At 39.0% G+C, this 19,469-nt stretch overlaps 1 protein-coding gene across 5 annotated transcripts in view; it reads right to left on the bottom strand.

Moving 5' to 3' along the window:
• DCHS2 (dachsous cadherin-related 2) overlaps positions 1-19,469 on the bottom strand; it is a 116,321-nt gene that overhangs the window by 20,276 nt on the left and 76,576 nt on the right. For 3 of the 5 annotated variants that reach the window (XM_071743009.1, XM_071743008.1, XM_071743006.1), the window contains exons 7-13: positions 18,920-19,019; positions 12,720-12,877; positions 10,759-11,599; positions 9,548-9,787; positions 4,384-4,518; positions 3,935-4,144; positions 1,820-2,677 (exon numbers count right to left, since the gene is read on the bottom strand). In XM_071743009.1, coding sequence (XP_071599110.1) covers positions 1,820-2,677; positions 3,935-4,144; positions 4,384-4,518; positions 9,548-9,787; positions 10,759-11,599; positions 12,720-12,877; positions 18,920-19,019 — 2,542 coding nt within the window. The remainder of the gene's footprint in view (positions 1-1,819; positions 2,678-3,934; positions 4,145-4,383; positions 4,519-9,547; positions 9,788-10,758; positions 11,600-12,719; positions 12,878-18,919; positions 19,020-19,469) is intronic. The other 2 variants (XM_071743007.1, XM_071743010.1) reach the window with 2 other exon arrangements.

Genomic DNA, 19,469 nt, shown 5'->3' on the forward strand with positions numbered 1-19,469 from the left:
GCAATTCCCCCAGGGATGAGGCTCCTTTGCAAAGTGACACACAAGTAATTACTTGAGACTGTGTACTGCAGACTCTAGTTACACAGGGCTTGATAGCCCTGGGGTATCCGTGACTCACATCCACAGAAAAATTAAATTTTAGAGTGTTCAAATCTATTTATAAATTCTGGTCATATTCAGGAAATAAAAGGGCTTTTTAAATGTCAGGACAAATGTGTTTAAGGATTATTATTTTTTTTTTAATAGTTAAGTCATAAATGAAGTTCTAGTTTCAAAAAATTAGAAGATGCACTTTTATCCCATGGATTCAGTGCTCAAGAGTGCTCAGCAGGGAGGAAAAAAAAAAAAAAAGGGAAAATGCTCCTCTGCCTGAGGAGACCTGGAGGTACATTTCAGGAGGGTGTTTTAATTCCCAGGCTACTGCATGCTTCACTCCACACTCCTTCCTGCTGGAAGCCTTCCACTTTTTCTGAAATCCCACACATTTTGACAGATGGAGAGAAAGCAAGGAAGGTTTTTTCACCTGACTGCATATTTTTGATCTGCTAATTGAAACATCAGTAATACTCACAGTATTATCTTTATCTTCAAATACACTGCTGAAAATTTGGCTTGTAGTCCCAAATAGGCTCAGAGGAAGGAATGGCTAAATCATCACTGCAGTAATTCCTGCAGCAACCACCTTCACTCTTAGTTCTCTATTCTGTTTGTAATTATATAGGAATATTGATTGTTTTCCCAAATTTATTAACACAATTCTTTTTTACTCATTCCTAATCAAATATATGGGCTGTTAGTCCAGATCTAAGAATTCACTAGTCCCCCAGTACCTCTAGGATATAAAGAAATATTAATTTCATTTTACTGAGGGAAATTTGAACTATAAAGAGGACAAACGGCTCGTTCAAGGTGAACCACATGAGGCAGTGTTTGAGTCAAGAATGTAGTGCATCTAACTACATCTGGTCAGTTGTACATCAGGACTTGTGAGCAAAAAAATGGGGAATGCAGTCTTTTCTGCCCCTCATTAGAACGAATCCATCCCCTGGAGCAAGAAATGGTACTTCCCTTCTAACTGGCAGAAAACATAATTACTGGTAGTCTCTGAATGATACAAAGTAGAGCAATGATTCTCATACTCAGTAAAACTAAAAAATCTGTAACCACTGCAAGCTTTAAGCTCTTTATATATAGGTAGCATTCTATAATACAGGCTCTGCATGGAGATAATCTGTAGAAGCCTGAGTGAGAGTGTACCACAGCCCCTGAATTTCTCTTCCCCTCACCTAACACTCCCACTCAACACCCCATTCTTCTAGACAGCTCAAATCTTCAGTAAGGTTTCAGAATACCTCTGAAAACTATGATGGTCTGTGGAGAGGTTTGCAAAATCAAGCAATGTCATGTGTGCACTGGGGGGCATCACTCATCTCATCTGAACAAATACAGACTGTCCATTCATCATTACAATAATTGTGCTAAGAGACTGAACTCAGTGATACTCTGGGCTTTTCAAGCTTTCCTGGCTGAGGGATGGAAACACACCAGCTTTGACACAGGAGTTTTCTGTTTATTGTGAGTAACACTTGTACACGAGCAGCCATCTCCAGAGCCAGACAATGCCTCCAACTACCAGAGCATGGTTCTCTGTCCCTCTGGTGCACAGGAAAAGGGCAGACACATATTCCCTTCATCCAAACTACCTCTTCCCTGCTGCTGCACAGGAAAAACGTTCCCCTATACTTCTCATTACAACAACCATTCCAAAAGGAGAGTGGACTGACAACTACACTAATTCAAATTGGGATTTGATACCTACCTGCTGCACTGTTCTCAGGCACGCTGGCTTCATAAAGGTTATGGCTGAACAAAATCTCTTTTTCTTGTTCCTCTGTAAAGATAACAACCATAGCTGTGGCTGTTCGAGGTGGAATACCTTGGTCTGAAGCCATCACTAGCAGGTGGGTACTAAAGTCCTTGGAAGCCAGGGGCTCCTGGAGAATGATGTCACCTGTCTTTGCATCAATCTGAAATACAGCTTCAGGTACCATCAAACTATAAACAATATCTCCATTTGAACCCAGATCTACATCCTCTGCTCTGACAGTGGCTATTGTCTCATTCACCGGGCTTTCAGCATGTACAAAGGCCCTGATGGGATTCTGCAAAAAAAAGGGATCATTGTCATTGACATCATCAACGTGGACCACAACAGTGACAGTGGTGCTTCTTGGCATATGGCTGCTACAGTCACTTGCCACAGCCCTAAATGTATACTGGGATTTGGTCTCCTGGTCCAGTGTCTTTGTAGTAACTATAGACCCTGTTACACTGTCGATAGCAAATGCTCCAAAGGTGTCATCAATGAGTGAGTATGTAACTTTGCCATTCAGACCATCATCTTCATCGGAAGCAATGAGGTCCAGGATGGCTGAATCTTCCTCTAAGTCTTCTCTCACGGAGATTTGATACTGGGTCTTTGCAAACAATGGGTAGTGGTCATTTTCATCCAAGACTGTTATAGAGAGTTGTGCAGTGGAGCTTCTTGAGGGGCTGCCTAGGTCACAGCACTCAATTACAAGAGTGAAATTGCTGACATCTTCTCTGTCTAGGCTATGAGTGACCAGCAGCTTTCCTGAAGTGTTATTTAGTGTGAAGTATTCTCCAACATTTCCACCTTTCAAACACATAAAAAATAAAATAATCACAAACAATTGCTTTAAAAAAAAAAGAATCCCTTGTGAATACTGCTATGTTAATTGCATCAACATGATCCAATTGCTCGTACAGCTGGTGGGCTCATGTGCCTTTCGCATAATTTTATTCCTTATATGAACTAAAACCTACATTTCATTTAAATCAGTGGGTGGCAGTGACAGTAAATACAGAATGTCATATCACTTTACAGAGTAGCTATTTTGCCAGATGCATGTCTTTTTTCCCAAAGCAGCACACCTTATAAAATCTCCTGCAACTGTGCGGCTGCATGAAGTGACCTCTTCCCAACCTTAGTTACAAATTCCAGAAACCTATATACATTGCTGACAATTGTAATTACTTGTTCCTTGTCCCTTCTACAAACCTGTCTTTTGGAAGTGAATAGTTTTGCAAGGTCTTGATTTGGGGGTCACAGGGAGGCAGAGGTAAATATGAAGCAATTCACAGAAGAAAAGTCAGTGTTTTTAGTAACACTGAATGGCATAAATACCTCGTAACATGTAGAATGACCAAAGGTAATTAAATTAAAGATCATTAAAAAATCGTAAAACTCAAACCAAGAAAACATAAAGGAATTTGTAACTGCTTCTTCAAAGAAAAATCTCTTGGCTGTTACCACAGTAGCTATGTGCCCATGTTTGAGCTCTTGCTGAGAGCCACAAACCAAAGCAAGCACAGAGAACTTGTATTTGTGCAATGATATTACAGAAGGCTCTGAGCAGTTCTGGAGCTTACATTGGCACAGTGGACATGGGGAGAGTTTGGCAGTATGAAGACCAAGTACAGCATTACTAATTGCTCGGTGAAAGAAGCTCTCATGAAATAAAAATAAAGAAATAAAATTAAACTAATAAAGTTAGATTAATTCTTGGGCTTATTTGCAAGGGTCTGTTTGCATTCAGAACTTCCACAACTATAACAAAAAGGACATAATTATGCTTTGTGATTAATGCCTCCTTCCAGCATTTGGTAGGTTTTTTGCTTCTCTTTTCTGTACTATTTCAAATCAAGAAAGCAGAATGAAAGTGTGCCTGGAAAGTGTTTATTAGTGCTGACAAAGGGTGAAAGATCTCTGCTTTTTTACCACATGAAAGCAACATGTGGACAAGACATGGGAGCTAGGGAGGCTTGGTAAAATCAAGGCTAGTCTATGACTTGGATGCTGCTTTAGAAATCACTTCATGATTTATACAAACAAAAATGGAGTGTAACTTACCAATTATTCTGTATCTCAGAGCTCCGTTACTGCCAGAGTCCATATCCACAGCCCGGATAATGTAAAGAACAGAAGGCTGTTGATTCTCTGGAATATGGATCTCAGACATGGGAAGAAGAAACATGGGAGAGTGATCATTTTCATCCAGCACTCTGCAGATAATTGTCACTGTGCTCGACAGGGATGGGGTTCCACTATCTCGAACCAGAACTAAGATTAATGAAAAGAAAGCAAATTTTATACATCAGTTGCATGTGCAACAATGGATACTGCTTAATAGTATCAGGATAGCTATTTACCCTATGCAAAAAGCACATGCTCTTCTGTTCCTGAAAATGTTACCACTTCCATCTAATTCAAATGGCACAACAAAGTTACTGCTGATAGTAACATAGTTCCTATTCTCACATCACATTTTACAGGCACTCAGAGCTATTTCACAGTGTTACCTTTAATACTGAAAATCTCCTGGGTTTCCCTGTCCAGTGATGCAGTTGTAACAACTTCTCCACTGCCCGAGTTTATCCTGAATTTCTCATAGCCAGTTCCTGGTAAGATTTCATACTGAAGCAAGGAATTCAGTCCTTAAAAGCATAATGGAAGTCTTAGTAAAACACAGCCACTCCCCTCATATCCATGTCTACAGATTTGGCTCTTTCTTCCCTCCTTCCCCTTCCCCCCTGGAAATGGGTTATGTATTAAATCATTATTTTTAAAGCAGTGAGTAACTGCATCTTCATTAGCAAAACAAAACCCAAAAAGATAAAGAAAACAAAACAAAAACCAAAACTACATGTTTAAAATTTGGATCTTCAAAAGCCTTGCCCAGCTGCTGCTTTGTGCCTATGTTTTCCAACCACTCCAAGTGACCCCAGCAATATTTCTTGGCACTCAGGGCATGTCTCCAAACAAGCTGACACATCAAGATGGTGTAAGAAAGCATTAACTTATACTGTGGAATCCACACATTTGTCTCTTGCCCTCCCTGAGGTAGTTTATTTCTCAACAGGATGTCAGGCAGAGTACTGGTTCTGGTTCTCCACTTAACTTCACTTAGAGCTGATGAAAGTATCTTTGCACAGTGTGACACTCAACAGTGTAAGCATTCAGAGAAAACATCTGCTTCTTGGCATGCCCACCTATTTTAAATATTTGCAATACTGAGCAGGCAGGTGCCTAAATCCTGTCAGTACTCACAGTGTAGCTATCCCCTAGCTGTCTTCAGCAGGAAAGCAAATTTGGTGACATTCCCAGTGCATATCACAGGCAGCTTAGGCAGCTCCCACCTGTAGACAATCTCTGAAATGAAACTGTTTGCTTTTACAAAGTCACGCAGGATTTCCAGAAGGAAAGGTCGAAGATTTTCCTTCCCTCAAAGTTTTTCCAAATGACAATTCCATTCAGCTCCTAAAAGAGCTACCATTTGTATAAAGTACAGGGATATTAATCTTCCTCTCCTTCTCTAGGAAATAGTAGGCTAAAACTGAACAGGCCTTTAAAAATCTTTCTTCCAAAGTTGCTGACCTGAGCTGAACAAGACACGTGACACTGCATTCTTACCTACTATAGTTACAAAACAATTTCTTCCATATTTCTTCTAGTTTCAACATCCTTTTGAGAAAAGTATAATGTCATCTCCATCACACTGGTATTACAAACTTTAATGACTTTATCCCTACATGATACTTGAAGGGACTGTGTTTGTGTGTTTTTTGGGTTTGTTTTTGGTTTTTTGAGGGGGGCACAATTTTATTTTTTTTTTTTCATTCAATCATTTTGTGTTTTTTCAACCAACAATCAGTCTTTTAGTAGTAAAGGGAGAGTTACTGCACCTGGAAAGCAACTGCATTCCTAGTCAGACTAAAACTAAGCTCTCCTGTTCAGTGTGAAACACTGCCTGCCTGTTTCCATGTGCTGCAGTAGCAAAGCTGGTAATCTGCACTGAAGCTGATGCAGAAACACCAGTATGAGAGAAGAAACAACCAACAGTTTTTAGAAACCATGACTTCCTTTGTTTGTCTTTGGATAGCTTTGCTAAATAGTTGACAATGCTACTGAAATCTGATTAAGAGAATTATTATTATAAACACATTTGCACCTGAACTAGGTCGAGGTAGGGACTGATTCGTTCAATACACAGCAGAAGGAAAATGAGTCACAGAAATCCTTCCAGATTTCCAGAAGAAAGGAGAAAAATCACAGCAGTAAGGACATTCAAAAGAATGCCTTGCAAATTTAAGGTTACCAACATACTCTATCTGATCTGTCCATGTTTGATATTACTTATCTACGTTTCAAAAGATATTGTAGATTACCAGATTGGAAACAAGACCTATGACACTGTAGGGCTGGTGTTAACTCTTAGCCCTTGGTCTCCTGCAATTGAACTGCTTCAACCCAGTGTCTTCACTGGCAGATTTCTCCAATGGAAATTATTCACAGACAGTGCTGGAAAACCATATGGGTGCCATTCAAGTCGACTACTCACATACTGTTGAAATTAAAACTTTGAAACCCTAGAGCACACCTTAATCACATTTATTTCCCAAATATTTACTGCCTCCTTTCTCATATCCAGCTGCAAGGAGCACACACCTAACAGTAGGAGAAAGGTGCACACCCTGCCCAAGAGAGGAGTGTGATGACACCACAGCTGACACATTTGCACTTGACCCAGCTGGTTGGCTGATTATTCAGTAGTGCTGCTTACATTTCTGGGGCTGAAATTACAAACTGAAACAGAAACAGACTATTCCCCTTGTGCATTATGAGCTGGAAGAGGAGCCAAGCCCCTTCACTGCACCTGGTCAGTGGCAAGAGCCCCTTTTCCCTGCAGGCCAAATGGCAAAGGGGATGCCTGGTACCTCAGCTGCAGGCAGGGAAAGACTTCATCCCCTGCAGCATGAGCAGCCCCTGCTCTCCAAAGATGCTGCCACCCCACAGCATCTCTGAAGGAACAGCCACAGCATTGCACTATGGATGCCTTCTGCCAGAGTGGTAAAGAAGCAATGGGAACAAATATCCTCAACCCTGCCACAAATCCAGGCTCAGGTCTAATCCTTACACTACTAATGTTACCAAGATCATGACAACCCCTGGATACGAGTTAGACAAAATACCTGGTGAATGGCAGTAAGCCCTGCATCATAACTCTAAGTCAGGGGTCCCTGTTAACTTTCTGAGATTTTTCTCCTAAGGCTCCAAGCATAACTGCTGACCCACAGAGGTCTATTTGCTTTCCCACGTTTTTCCTCAGCATTTTCTTGTATTACATATCTTTACACTCATATTTACTTTCATTACACCATTAGATGTCAACCTCGGGGTGCATGGAGAGCTCCCACAGTCTAAGAGGACTTAGGGAAACTGAGGCAACACAGTTTTGCAGTAAGTGCAGCTTTTATAATGTGCAGAAGGGAGTCAGTCAGTCATATTCCATGGATATCCACAAGAAAGAAATTAATTTCGGGCAAAAATTTTAGTACTGATTTCCAAAAAAAGACCTTCTGAACTGGAAGCAGTCTTAAAGTTTGGGTGAAACACAAAGAAGGTGACAGCTGCTTGCTTTCCCTTGGTTTTTTTTTTTTGGTTTTTTTTTTTTCCAGGAAAATAAGTAGAAAGACTAATAAAGCAAAAAACTGGTGATGGCGGCAATTGTCAGAAAAATTATTCCTCCCTGTGGTCAGTAAGGGAACATATGAAGTGAAAAAAAAAAAAATTCTGTGATGGGAGGAAAGTTCTCTATGTAGATGATGCAAATGTTACTGGAATGTGAACCACAACTTTAAAAAAAAATGCAAAAAATGTGATGAAAAAAATAAGAGCACCATGAGAGCTGTCTTACTCACAAATTCTGTTTTAAAAGTGTAAGAAAAGTGACTAGCATTATTTTTATATGACTCCTATACAAATCCCATTTTCTTCCATTATGAACATCACTTCAGTATTTGTTTTGAGCAATATTGATACATGCATGTGACATGGAGCCAAATCATGCAACTGTGAGAAAGAGATCCAGCTAAAGGGCTGTGATTGCTGGAAAATATATTTTAAGAAAAAAACAGGAAGGAACCATCAGCCACAACAGTGCTCCAGTCCAAAGTCCAGGCAGGCACACGCTGTGCCACCCAGTACACTTGGAATGCCCTTCCTCTCTTCTCTGCCAAGCCACTCCTGCTCCCTCCTCCTAATGGTTCCCAAAATTTCCTTTCTGCTGTATTTTCCACAAGATGTGCAATAAATAAATATGAAGGATGAAGAAAGGAGGGAGAGGAATTCAAGCAAATTCCCAATTTTTTATTAGCTTGCAAATTTTATTTCAAATACTGCTTTTTGTGTATATATATATATATATAGTGTAAGCCACAAAAGAAAGAAAATACCTGGCAGAGCAAGGTACAGAGGTAGACTGTAGTGCTGCTCAGCTGACAATAATTTCTATAAATCTACCACCCCATTCCTCATTTCTAAATACTTTACATACTTTTGGGAAAACACCTCTTCTATATAGCACTTCTACCAAGGTCATATCAGCCTTTTGTAATCAATATGTACTCTACATTAAAATGAAAAATTTTACTGAATACATAAAATTATTTTGTTAGCAAGATCTATTGTTCCATCTGGTGGTTTTTCGTTGTTTTTTTTCTTTGATAGCACAACCTTAAACAATTCTAAAGATGTGCAAAAACTGAACCCACAGCAAAAACAAATTCACAGACATGAGAGAACTTTTGGGCCAAATGTAGCAGTACTGTAATATTTCTTTCTCCTTTCAGATTTTATCTTTATTGCAGACTATAGATCCTGTATCTAACTGCTTCTAATGACACCAACTGTGTGCTCTCTGTGTGGCATCACTTAAGATAGGATTCTCTCCAGCACACAGATTACCTGTAATATCATATATGTTTTAAATATTTCAAAAGAGGAGGTAGTTAAAGAATTGAAGGAAAGCTTTGTTGCTTGTAAGGCTCTCTCATGTCCTGTGTGATTCAAGGAGCACAGGAACCGCCCTTTCTTACTCAGTTTGCCTATGGTTGAAAAGAAATTTGTTCACATTCTTATTTATGAAAAATCCTATGTGAAATCCAGAGCGGCTTCCACCACATCCCTCCACAGCTCAACAAGGTGGAAAATCTTGGATGACAGTGCCCCTCTCTGGTTAGAAAAGATAAGTGCATATTTGCTGATTGTCTTACTAAGTGAGGACCCTTTTCTAGGGAACTGTTTTAAAACTATTCAAAACCCTCTGATTGAGATCAGCAAAAGTTCAGATATTTAACTGAGCTTCAGATTGTTTGCTTGTTTGTAAGCAGAGCACACTGGATGTCTTCAGATGATAACTATAGTATGCTGAGCTATATGAAAATGATCACTTTATATTTAATATACTGTTAGTCAGAGCAGAAGTTAGCCCAGCATGCAAGTCAGAATACCTCCTAGTCATGAATAAAGATTGAGACTCTGAACCAAAAGTGATGTTCTAAAACTAAAAATTAATGTATTACCATGGGAAAAGCACAATGCTATGCATGCAAGCACAGCAGGCAGCAAGATTTGGTTGGTCTACTATAGCCACAAAGAAATTAATAACAAAAGAGCAGAAATTACCTGCATCTCTGTCCACAGCTTCCACCTTGATGACAAACTCTCCTGGATCTTGGTTCTCATGTATCACAGTCTCATAAAGTTGCTTCAGGAATATTGGGGTCTCATCATTCACATCAAGAACAGTGATGGTCAGAACCTGTGTGGCAGAGAGAGCTGGGCTGCCATCATCAAGAGCCATCACTGTCAAACTGTAGTGCTCCTGAATCTCACGGTCCAAAACCCGGGCTGTATTTAAGATTCCTGTTATAAAGAAAGAAGGTATTAAAAAATATTCTGGTCCACATTAGGATCCTAGTTGCTCCAGTACTCACATCTTCAATGCAGCATCACCACTGCAAGGCTTCTAGACTGTGGAGTCCCTCATTACTTCTGATTCCCTTTAGAGTGCTATTTGGCCCAGAAATACTCATTTAACATCAAGGGAAATTCATACTTGTGAAATATTCAAGTCAAGTCCAGAGATTTCTTTTTATTTAATTCTGATTAAATTTTAAGATTTTAAAGATTTAAATCTTTCTTTTTTATTTAACTTCTAGACTTTATTTAACTTAAGCATTTCTCTTCTTTTGCAAGTAAGTTATGCAATTAGGAGCTCTGCTAATCAGTGTCAGCTGTATTATATAATTGATTTTAAAACAGAGTAAGAACCAGAAAATATTGCAACTATTAGGGCAAGATTTGCATTTGTGTGCAAATGGTTATAATAGTTACAGAACTCAAGCAGGAACCAGAGAATTTCAGAGGGCTGAAGAATGAATTTTCATTCATTAAGAATGAAAATCATCAGCACTTTGAACCTCTACAATGTTCAACCTACGTTTGAATGCACATTTGTTGCTCTTGACTTTGCCTTTCCTTGTGCATCCATATAGCAACCTATGTCTGTGTACATGCTTTAGGCATGCAAAAATCAGAACAAAATATTTCACTGCACACTCTTTCTTCCCACATTCCTTCAGGTGCTATTGTAAGGTACTTTAGGATACAACAAACAATAAGAGTCATCCAGAAATTTTTGAGCTGGGTCTCACCGAGCTTGCCAGCTGCAGGTGGTACTGCCCTGCTCATCTTACCTCTGCCTGAAGCAATCACCCTGAGGACAGTAACTCACCTGGGTAGAGTACAGTTGTCATACAGAATCTCAGCATTGCACTGTATGATGTTAGTGAGAAGCATAATATAAGAAACTCCCAGACCAGAAGTTATCTTACCTGTGAGTTTATCCAATACAAATGCTTTGTTTTCATTGCCTGAAAGAATGTGGTAAGTAACTTGTCCATTTCTCCCCTCGTCAGTGTCCTTTGCAGTTATGTGATGCACCAGAAAGCCCACTTCTGCATCTTCCATGACATAAGAAAGAGGTGAAGACATAAAACTGGGACTGTTGTCATTGATATCCAAAATAACAATCTTTACAGTCAGGGAATCAAACCTGCGATCCGTCAGATTTATTGCCTGGTCAGCTGCAGACACTGTAAGGATCACAGAACGAGTCATCTCCCTGTCCAGTGGAAATGCTGTGGTCAAGGTGCCATATGAAGGGTGAATAAGAAATGGATTTTCAGCCATGTTACTGATTTCCAAGGAGTACTCTATTTTGCTGTTCAGAAAACTGCCATCTCCATCTTTTGCATTGAATGTGTAAACCAGAGTGCCCACAGGTGCATTTTCCTCTACTCCAATCACAATAAAGTCATCTTGAAAATATGGAGAATGGTCATTCTGATCTTCTACATCGATACTGAGGAAGACAGTGTTATTCTGTGGAAGATTACTATTGGAATCCTTTACAATAATTTGCAAGAGGAAGTGCGAAGTTGTTTCATAGTCCAGTTCCTTGGAGAGAAAAAGGTCTCCAGTCAAGCTATCTATTTCAAAATGAACATCATCATAATCTTTAGCAATACTGAAATGCAGTTTCCTGTTGGTTGTGAGGTAACTGTCAGGCCACCTCAGAAAATTCAAGATTTGTGCAGGTCTAAAATTTTCAGGTAGGACATAGTGTTTAAAATCTTGAGAGAAGGCAGATCTCCTGTTGAGACGTGGGATTACCTGCAACGAAAGCACAAAAACTGCAATATTTTCCTCTTGTTATTATGAAGAGTGCAATGAAAAATACTCTCAGTAATTCACTGTATAATCGTTTATTATTTGTTATCTTTATCCTAAGTATGCCTCAAAGCCAGAAAACGAACAACATGTTCTGTAAGAGTTCTATTAGTCCTTATCCAGTGATTCCTTTATTCTGTCTTCCAGTCCTGCACTAAAAAAGGGACAAGATTGTCTCTCACTGTCTGAATCACAGGGGTCCAAAGAGAGATGAGTTGAATAGTGCTATCTCTGTCCCTATTCTGAAGTCTCAAGTGTCTCTCAAGCATCACAAGGACATATGTGACAAAGAAAACACAGTACATTATGCAGTTTGCCAAACAGCTGGGATTTTGGAGGGTTGTTTATGTCATTACAGGGTATCATTCCCTACGAATTGCTGCAGTGTTCCAAGTGAAAGCTTTAAAATAAAAGAATCTCTTTAATTGTGGGACTTGCACTTGCCCTGACCTGACTGAAGCATTTGTTTCTAGGCTTTGTAAAATTAACCACCTTTTGGGCAATATGAAAATAGAAATCTCAATGATATTCAACCCTGATGAAGCCCTGACAAAGCAGCCCATGAACAGCAGGTGGCTGGCTGTGGAAAGAGCACAGGTTTGATTTCACGCTCCCATGCAGAGCAGCCTCACACAAACCAGCACAAATATCCTTATACTGCAGAGACAGAATTTATGAAAGAGAGTAATATAGTGGAGCAAATAAATATCTGCTCTCTCCCCCACTCTCAGTTCCTCTTGATACCTGCTTTCCATTCTGCCTGCCCGGGTACTCCTTTTTTCCAGTGTTCATAATGACCTCCTACTAAAGCACAAACAGCATCTACCTGCAAAACAATTCAGACTGCTAGAATGCTGTTGAGTATTCTTAGCAAATCAAAATGGATCTTCCCTGTCATTTCCTCTCTCAACAAAGAAATGGCTAAAGAAAATTACTGTGAGAGAAGGTGCACACAGTTTTGAGCTTCTCCCTTTCTTCAGCTTATTTCCCTAGCTTGCCTAAATTTGTTTTTTCAAAGAAACCAAGGATGTAGTTTAACTGTTCCATCAACATGAACAAGTACCTGGATGTAAACAGCAGCATGTCCTTGAAGTGGAGGCATCCCCTGGTCCCTGGCTGTGACCATCAGTCTGTAGTCTGATCTCTCAGCATGTGACAGAGACTGGGTTGTTCTTAGCTCTCCACTGACCCCATCAATGTGGAAGCACCCTATACCTTCTTCTATGGGGAAAAAATGGATTTGAGTTACTCCAGATCTCGTCAAGCTTGCCTCCATAGTACTGAACACTGTAATTAATAGAAAGAGAGGGCAGGACCCAGACAGAAGGGAACCTGCTGCACTAATTTGGATTTCTCCAACTCATTTGTTTCACCTCTCCTTCTATAGTTATTACAAACCACTCACTCTGGACTTAGAAAGATACAGAGATAAATTCTATGGAGCACTAAAACAGCTGCTCCATTTTGCACCAACATTATTCCCATTACTGGCACGTGCATCAGAAGAGCAGCAGACACCCCAGGATGGAACTCCTATTCCAACAGGAGCTGGCAGGCAGGGACAGTCAGAGAATTAAGGTCTCAGTCTCTGAACTGGCTTCAAGGGTCAAAGAAGCAATAGTGGATACACAGCTAGCACATGTCTCTTGCAGACTACAGGTCAGCAAGGAGCCCAATCTACACGTAAGACATCATCACTGCAGTGATGCATTCTGCTCATACCTTACAGTAAATTGTTACTGAGCAGCATATGAATATGGGAAATTATGCTTACATCCTTCATCAAGGACTGGCTGCATGCTAATACCAAGCAACTTTGAAATAAAATTACTACTTGTAGCTACATCATATTATATTTATTCTAGAGCTGCAGAAAAAAATTCTACCACAGAAGAATAAATAAATAGTTGTGACTTAGAGTCACAGAATCGTTCAGGTTGGAAAAGAGCCTTAAGATAACCACATTCAACTGTTAACCTAACACTAAGTTCACCACTAAAGCACATCCTTAAGTGCTACATTTACACCTCTTTTAAATAACCTCAGGGATGGTGACTCAACCACTTCCTTGGACAGCCTGTTCCAGTGCTTCATAAAACCTCAGTGAAGAAGCTCACATTAATACCCAATCTAAACCAATCTAAACCATTCCTAAATGGAAACCATTTCCTCTCATCCTATAATTTATTACTTGAGAAAAGAGACTGTCACTCACTTCCCCCATTTTCAAGAAATAGAATAGAAATTACTCGTGCATTTTTTGTAAAGTGGGAAAGTATCTACTACTTGGAATACCTCACCAGAAACTCAGAAAATAAAATTTTATATAACTACTTCTCTCTTAAAATAACTACTTAAAATATAACTTTTTGCTATGTGAATTTTTTAATATGATGTGCCAGTGGGTTAAACAAAGTCATGCAGCATAACAGCTGCTATTCTAATAAGCAACTATGGAAAAAAATAAATTCAGAGCAGACGTAGTACACAATACACCCATAAAGAATTATATGTTCACAGGAAGCTAAGTGAGCATGAAGCTGTTTATATTCTCCGAATATGAACATGCAAATTAGCTGCACATATAGCTGCTCTCTTTCATCCAGTGGCCTTACCTGCAACTGTAAAATATTAGTGCCTGTAGAATTTGAAAAAAAAAACAAACCACTGAGCAGGTTAGTTAAAAACAGAGTTTTCACAGTCAACAAATAAGAGTTTTTTCTAGTATTATTCTGCTATTTTTGACTGACTACACGTTTCAAATACTCCATGAGTCCCTTCTGGATTGACTCTTGCAGTCTGGAACATAACTAGGAAATTGCCAGCAAAAGGAAAGTATGTAAAGAAAATTATATTGAACAAGACAGTCCTGCAATCTGCATTTTTCATGATGGAAGCAAAATATTAATGCTGCTACATTAGTGTTTTCATAAATAGCTTTTGGTTACTTTCCTGGTTTAGGTCCCAGCAATATGTCTAGGTTCACAGACATCCTATTTTGTTCCATATAATGTTTCCTGACACAAAATCCCAGTTAAGCAAAATGCAGAGGAGACACAAAACCCAAAACATATAATCTGTATTGCATGCATATATTTTTGACATTTTGCTACATCTGATGTTTAAAATAACTGATAGGGAGAATTAACAAGGAAAGAAAAGTAAACAGAAGTGCACAAAAGCCTTTCACTTCAATTTTCTCCCATAACGAAGCTACAGTTACTGAACTGAACCAAAATAAAAAACAGTTTTAAACAGAGAACAAACAACACTGCAAGTACATAACTGCAATCTGAGCAGGAGGCTTTGAGGGTTCACCCTTGCTTCAGCAGCAATGAGGACAATCAGTACCTCTTAGCCAAAAGATCAATACTTGTTTTTCTGTTTCAAGAAGCAGAACAGAGCTGAGCTCAACTGCAAGAGCTTCTGAAGGGCTGAATCTTACTTCATAGGAGAAAGGAGTGGTTAGAATTTATATATTTTAGTAAAGTGAGTTGGTCAGAAAAGAAATTACCAATAGTGTTATTCACTAGAGACTACAATTCCACTAAAATCCAAATATTACATGAAACTGTCAGTTTCAAGTCTCATAATGCTGGAAAGAAACCCCTTAGGACTTCCATTTTGAAAGTGTTTCTCATTTTCATCTTTTTTATCCGATACTGTGGCATAGAGACAGTCAAAATGGAAACATATTATTTCTATTTTTCTGGTATTTTTATCGGTCTATTTCTCAATTTATTTATGAATGATTTCATAGCTTAGCCATTTGATTTCAAATCAGAAAAAAAATCAAGGAAAAAAAATCTTGTGGAATGGATTCTCCTTCATCTACAGACAGACTAATCAAACATTTATACTACATATTTAAGGTCCCTTCCTAACAAAACCATTCTACAGGTCTAAGAATCTATATAGTTTGTAGCAAAAGCAATTTCTTCAATTTTTGAATTTCAAAACGTTGCCCAAAAGATCTTGATTTTCAACTGATTTCCCACATGACAAGTACCAAGAGAAGAAACAGATCCCTTTTGAACACACTTACCCAAGATTACCAAGGGCAAGTGCATTGTTCACTTTCTAAAGACACTCCAAATCCTCCTTCTCATTCTTTTGGAAGTTCAAAGTGAGGAAAGTGGGTTTAAGCTTTACAATCAACAAGCACATCAGTCACTCCTCAAAGAGCTCCCTGCACTTTCAGAAACATTTGCTCAGCTTTCACCTCAGTAAGACATCTGAATTAGGCAACTTTTGGCTTATGTTACACACCCTAAAAATATCCCTTTATAAATTAAAAGGAAGAAACTGTAAGAGAAATGGATAAAAAGAAGGAAATTGAGAAGAGCATACGAAGCACAGAAGAGAAAAAATTAAATCTCTTTCTGACTAGACTCCAGTGGCCCCGGTCTCTTCTTGTGCTTGAAAAACATACCCTAGTCTGCCAATAAACTGATACAACCTTTCAATTAATTTTTATACTTCTGCATTATCTAACCAAATCACCCTGGAGAATGAGTGCTGGCTTTTTGCTTCTCTCTAGGCATACATACAAGCCTTGCCAATTCATGTGCATTAGCAGTCTAAATGAGTCCTCTCCTAGCACTCTGCTGGCCAAGTGATAATGTATCCTCAGAATTGGTCCAAACCTAAGTGTAAAAGCTTGCCAGTGCTAGCCTTAACAGAACAAAGCAATAGTTTATGATGCACTATAAATAAAGACTAATTTTTGCTATAAATTCTATACTAAACCTATTGATAGTCACAAAGAAGGCCAGGCAAATCATTATGCTTTTGCCAGCATCACTAAGGAAGAGCACACATAGCTGGGTTTCACCTCCTTCTGAACTCGTTTACTTTTTCAAAGATAACCCAAAAGCAGAGGTATGGCCATATCACCATGCATTTCCATACACATTAATGTTTAAGAATGTGTTCTGATCTACTGGAAAGGAGAAGGGGCATTTTGAAGAAAATACTTCTCTAAAATTCATCTGTTGTGTAAACCTCATGGTTCTTTTACAGACTTTTTCCTCATGTAATGTGTTCATATTTCTCATTAGTCCTCCTGCACAGCTTAATCTGTTGCTGCTCTTATAGCATTTCTTTAAGATCTCAAGAACATTAAAAAATACCCAGTGGCTCTTCCAAGCTGAATAGGTGACACTGGCACTCACAGCTCTTAATCTTGTCACCTGCTGAAAACAGCACTGCTCTGCATGCAGTCCTCCAGTTAACCTGATGTCTTTGTGTTTAACAAATATGGCTGTAAATCAGATCATATTTCTGCTTCACAGTTTAGTACTGAACAATGCCCTAGAACTAGAAAATACTATTTTAAATACAAACCAGGCAAGAACTTCACCATGGAATGAAAGACCAGATGTTAAAGGCTGTGAGCCAACTAACAACAAAAATAAGTATCAGAGAAGCTCAGCTGTTTCTGGATTTGTTTATCAGGAATGTATCTACTTCCAAGGCTGGGGGGGCTCTTTTGGTGTGGGTTTTTTTGCTGCTGTTTTTATCCTTTTGTTCTTTCTAGAGACAGCATATGCATGACCAGTCATATTTTCTGTTGCTAGTCATTTTTATAATTTGAACTCTTACTTACTCCCCAGTGGGGCACTGCAGTGAAACAAGTAAGAAAATCCAATGTGCTGTTTGAAGGAAGGGGATACAGCTACATATACAGACAGGCAGAGACCTCTGAAAAATACTTCCTGTGTTGCCTGGCAATCATCCTTCAAACAAAGAGCTGGGTACTATTCATTTCCCTTTTCTTAAAGGGGATCATTTTGTGCAAAATATTTTTATTCACAGTACAGATGTCTACAATTTTCTCCAAGTTGCCTCTGGAAGAGGCAGTCACTTGTAGCCAAATTAAGGCAATAAAAGTATGGCCACAAACTTACTCACCAGTCTTTTATTATCTGCATATATTTTAACTGCAGAATTTTCAAGAGAGTTGTTGAATGTCTCATTTTTCAAGCATCTCTTGGTGGACAAGAGAGGAGTTAGTTATTCAGCCCTTGTGGATTTAGATTTTAAAGTCCTTCCATTGCACCAGAGAAGTCAAAAGGGTACATAAAGACACAGTATAACAAAATCTACAGGAATCTTTTTGTAATTTCAGCCTTGGCAAGAAGAGGCTACAGATTCCTTTGCTCTTTAAGAGTGAGGAGTGTTTTGTTCTTCATGCTGCAGTGACAAATAATTGCAATGAGTTAAAACCAACTCAGCCTACAGACAAAAGAACACCTGAGGAAATGCACTGAGTGGAGAGAAACATTGGAAATATTTTCTTGCTCTGATGAAAGAGTATTCTTTATGTTCAATTTTATATTCAAATTACCATAGGCTACTTATACCAAGCTTAAAGGGTATTGATTACATTAAGCTGGTATAACACAGGTTTTTTTATTATTAATTTATTGTTATATTACAGAAATAAAGTACACAGTTCTCTCCTTGGCACCTCTCACTGTTTTGAACCAATAGTGAAGCAAAGCAGGAGGAATAAGCAGGATTTCCTCATGGTTACAGAGGGAGTTCTCTCTTGTGTAAAAGTGTAGCAAGTGAAATGTAGCAAAAAGAGAGATCACTTTTATGTCTTTTCCCAGCATTAATGCCCCAGTCCCACTCAGGTCATCACTTAGTTCAGCTTCAGTAGTGTCTTCACTGCAAGCACAACTGGATACCACAACACACCCTAGAAGTGAACTCCCATATGTAGGAATTATGGGGAAAACTACAGATATGTCAGGCTAATGCAGTGCTAAACAAAGGGTGAAACATGATCTAAAAACCACAAGCCTTGCTGTTTTCCCAGATTATCTGCTTATCCTTCTGATCCCTGCTTTAGTCTGTCATGAACCAATCTTTTAGCAGAAAAATTTGCAATTAGTCATGGGAAAAGAGAGATCCTCTTTCCTTTAAGATGCTAAACACCTGACTGAAACACTAAGCTGTACAGTAAAAGATCACAGTCCTAATCTTTTCTGAGTGCAGTTTGAATGCTCTCTGGCAGGCCACACAAGTAACCACACCCCTGGGAAGATGGGGCAGAAGGGAAAGGGAGAAAAGCAGCTGCCTGCACCTCCTCAAATACTTGTTAAGAAGTATAAAGTTCCTGATTCCTCTTTACACAGCCACACTTACTGGAATAGACACAAAGTATACATAAAATTCAGTATGAATATATGACACCTCTAAAAGTCTAGTTATTTCAGTGTATCTTCACTTACAAAGAACACTTTGAATTCTTACCTGTTTCTATGGAATATAATACCACACCGTTGTTTCCAGAATCCAAGTCTTTTGCAAAGACAGTGGTAATAAGTGTCCCTGATGGCTGCCCTTCCAAAACCTGTCATCAAGCAGTTTATAAATAATTTGCAAGTGTACCTGGACAACAGCAAGCCTTAAAATACATTTCTCCCTGTAAGACAAGAGTTTAGCTGTTTCTCTATTTTCCCTTTCAGTAATATTTACAGTCACTGCAAACAGTATTTCCTAATACAGTTCTAGCAATCCCCTCCTGTGGTCTGCATAAATTGCTAATTCAAAAACCATTACAACAGCAGACCCAGAAGTCAGAAATAAATCGGGATTCTACTACATGCATAAAAAAAAAATAAACATTAATCCTTTACATCTAACAGTCCACAAGGCAGAGGAGGGTAAACATTTGGTGAAGTTTAAAACTCCCCAGTATACCCAAGCCTAAATCAAGGCTGGGTTGTGTTTCTCTTTCGGTGCTGCACTGTCCCGGTTCCTCAGCACGGGGGTTTGGGCTCCTGCCACAGGGTGGTGCTGA

Source organism: Heliangelus exortis, chromosome 4, assembly GCF_036169615.1.
Source record: "Heliangelus exortis chromosome 4, bHelExo1.hap1, whole genome shotgun sequence".
NCBI classification, from domain to species: domain Eukaryota; kingdom Metazoa; phylum Chordata; class Aves; order Apodiformes; family Trochilidae; genus Heliangelus; species Heliangelus exortis.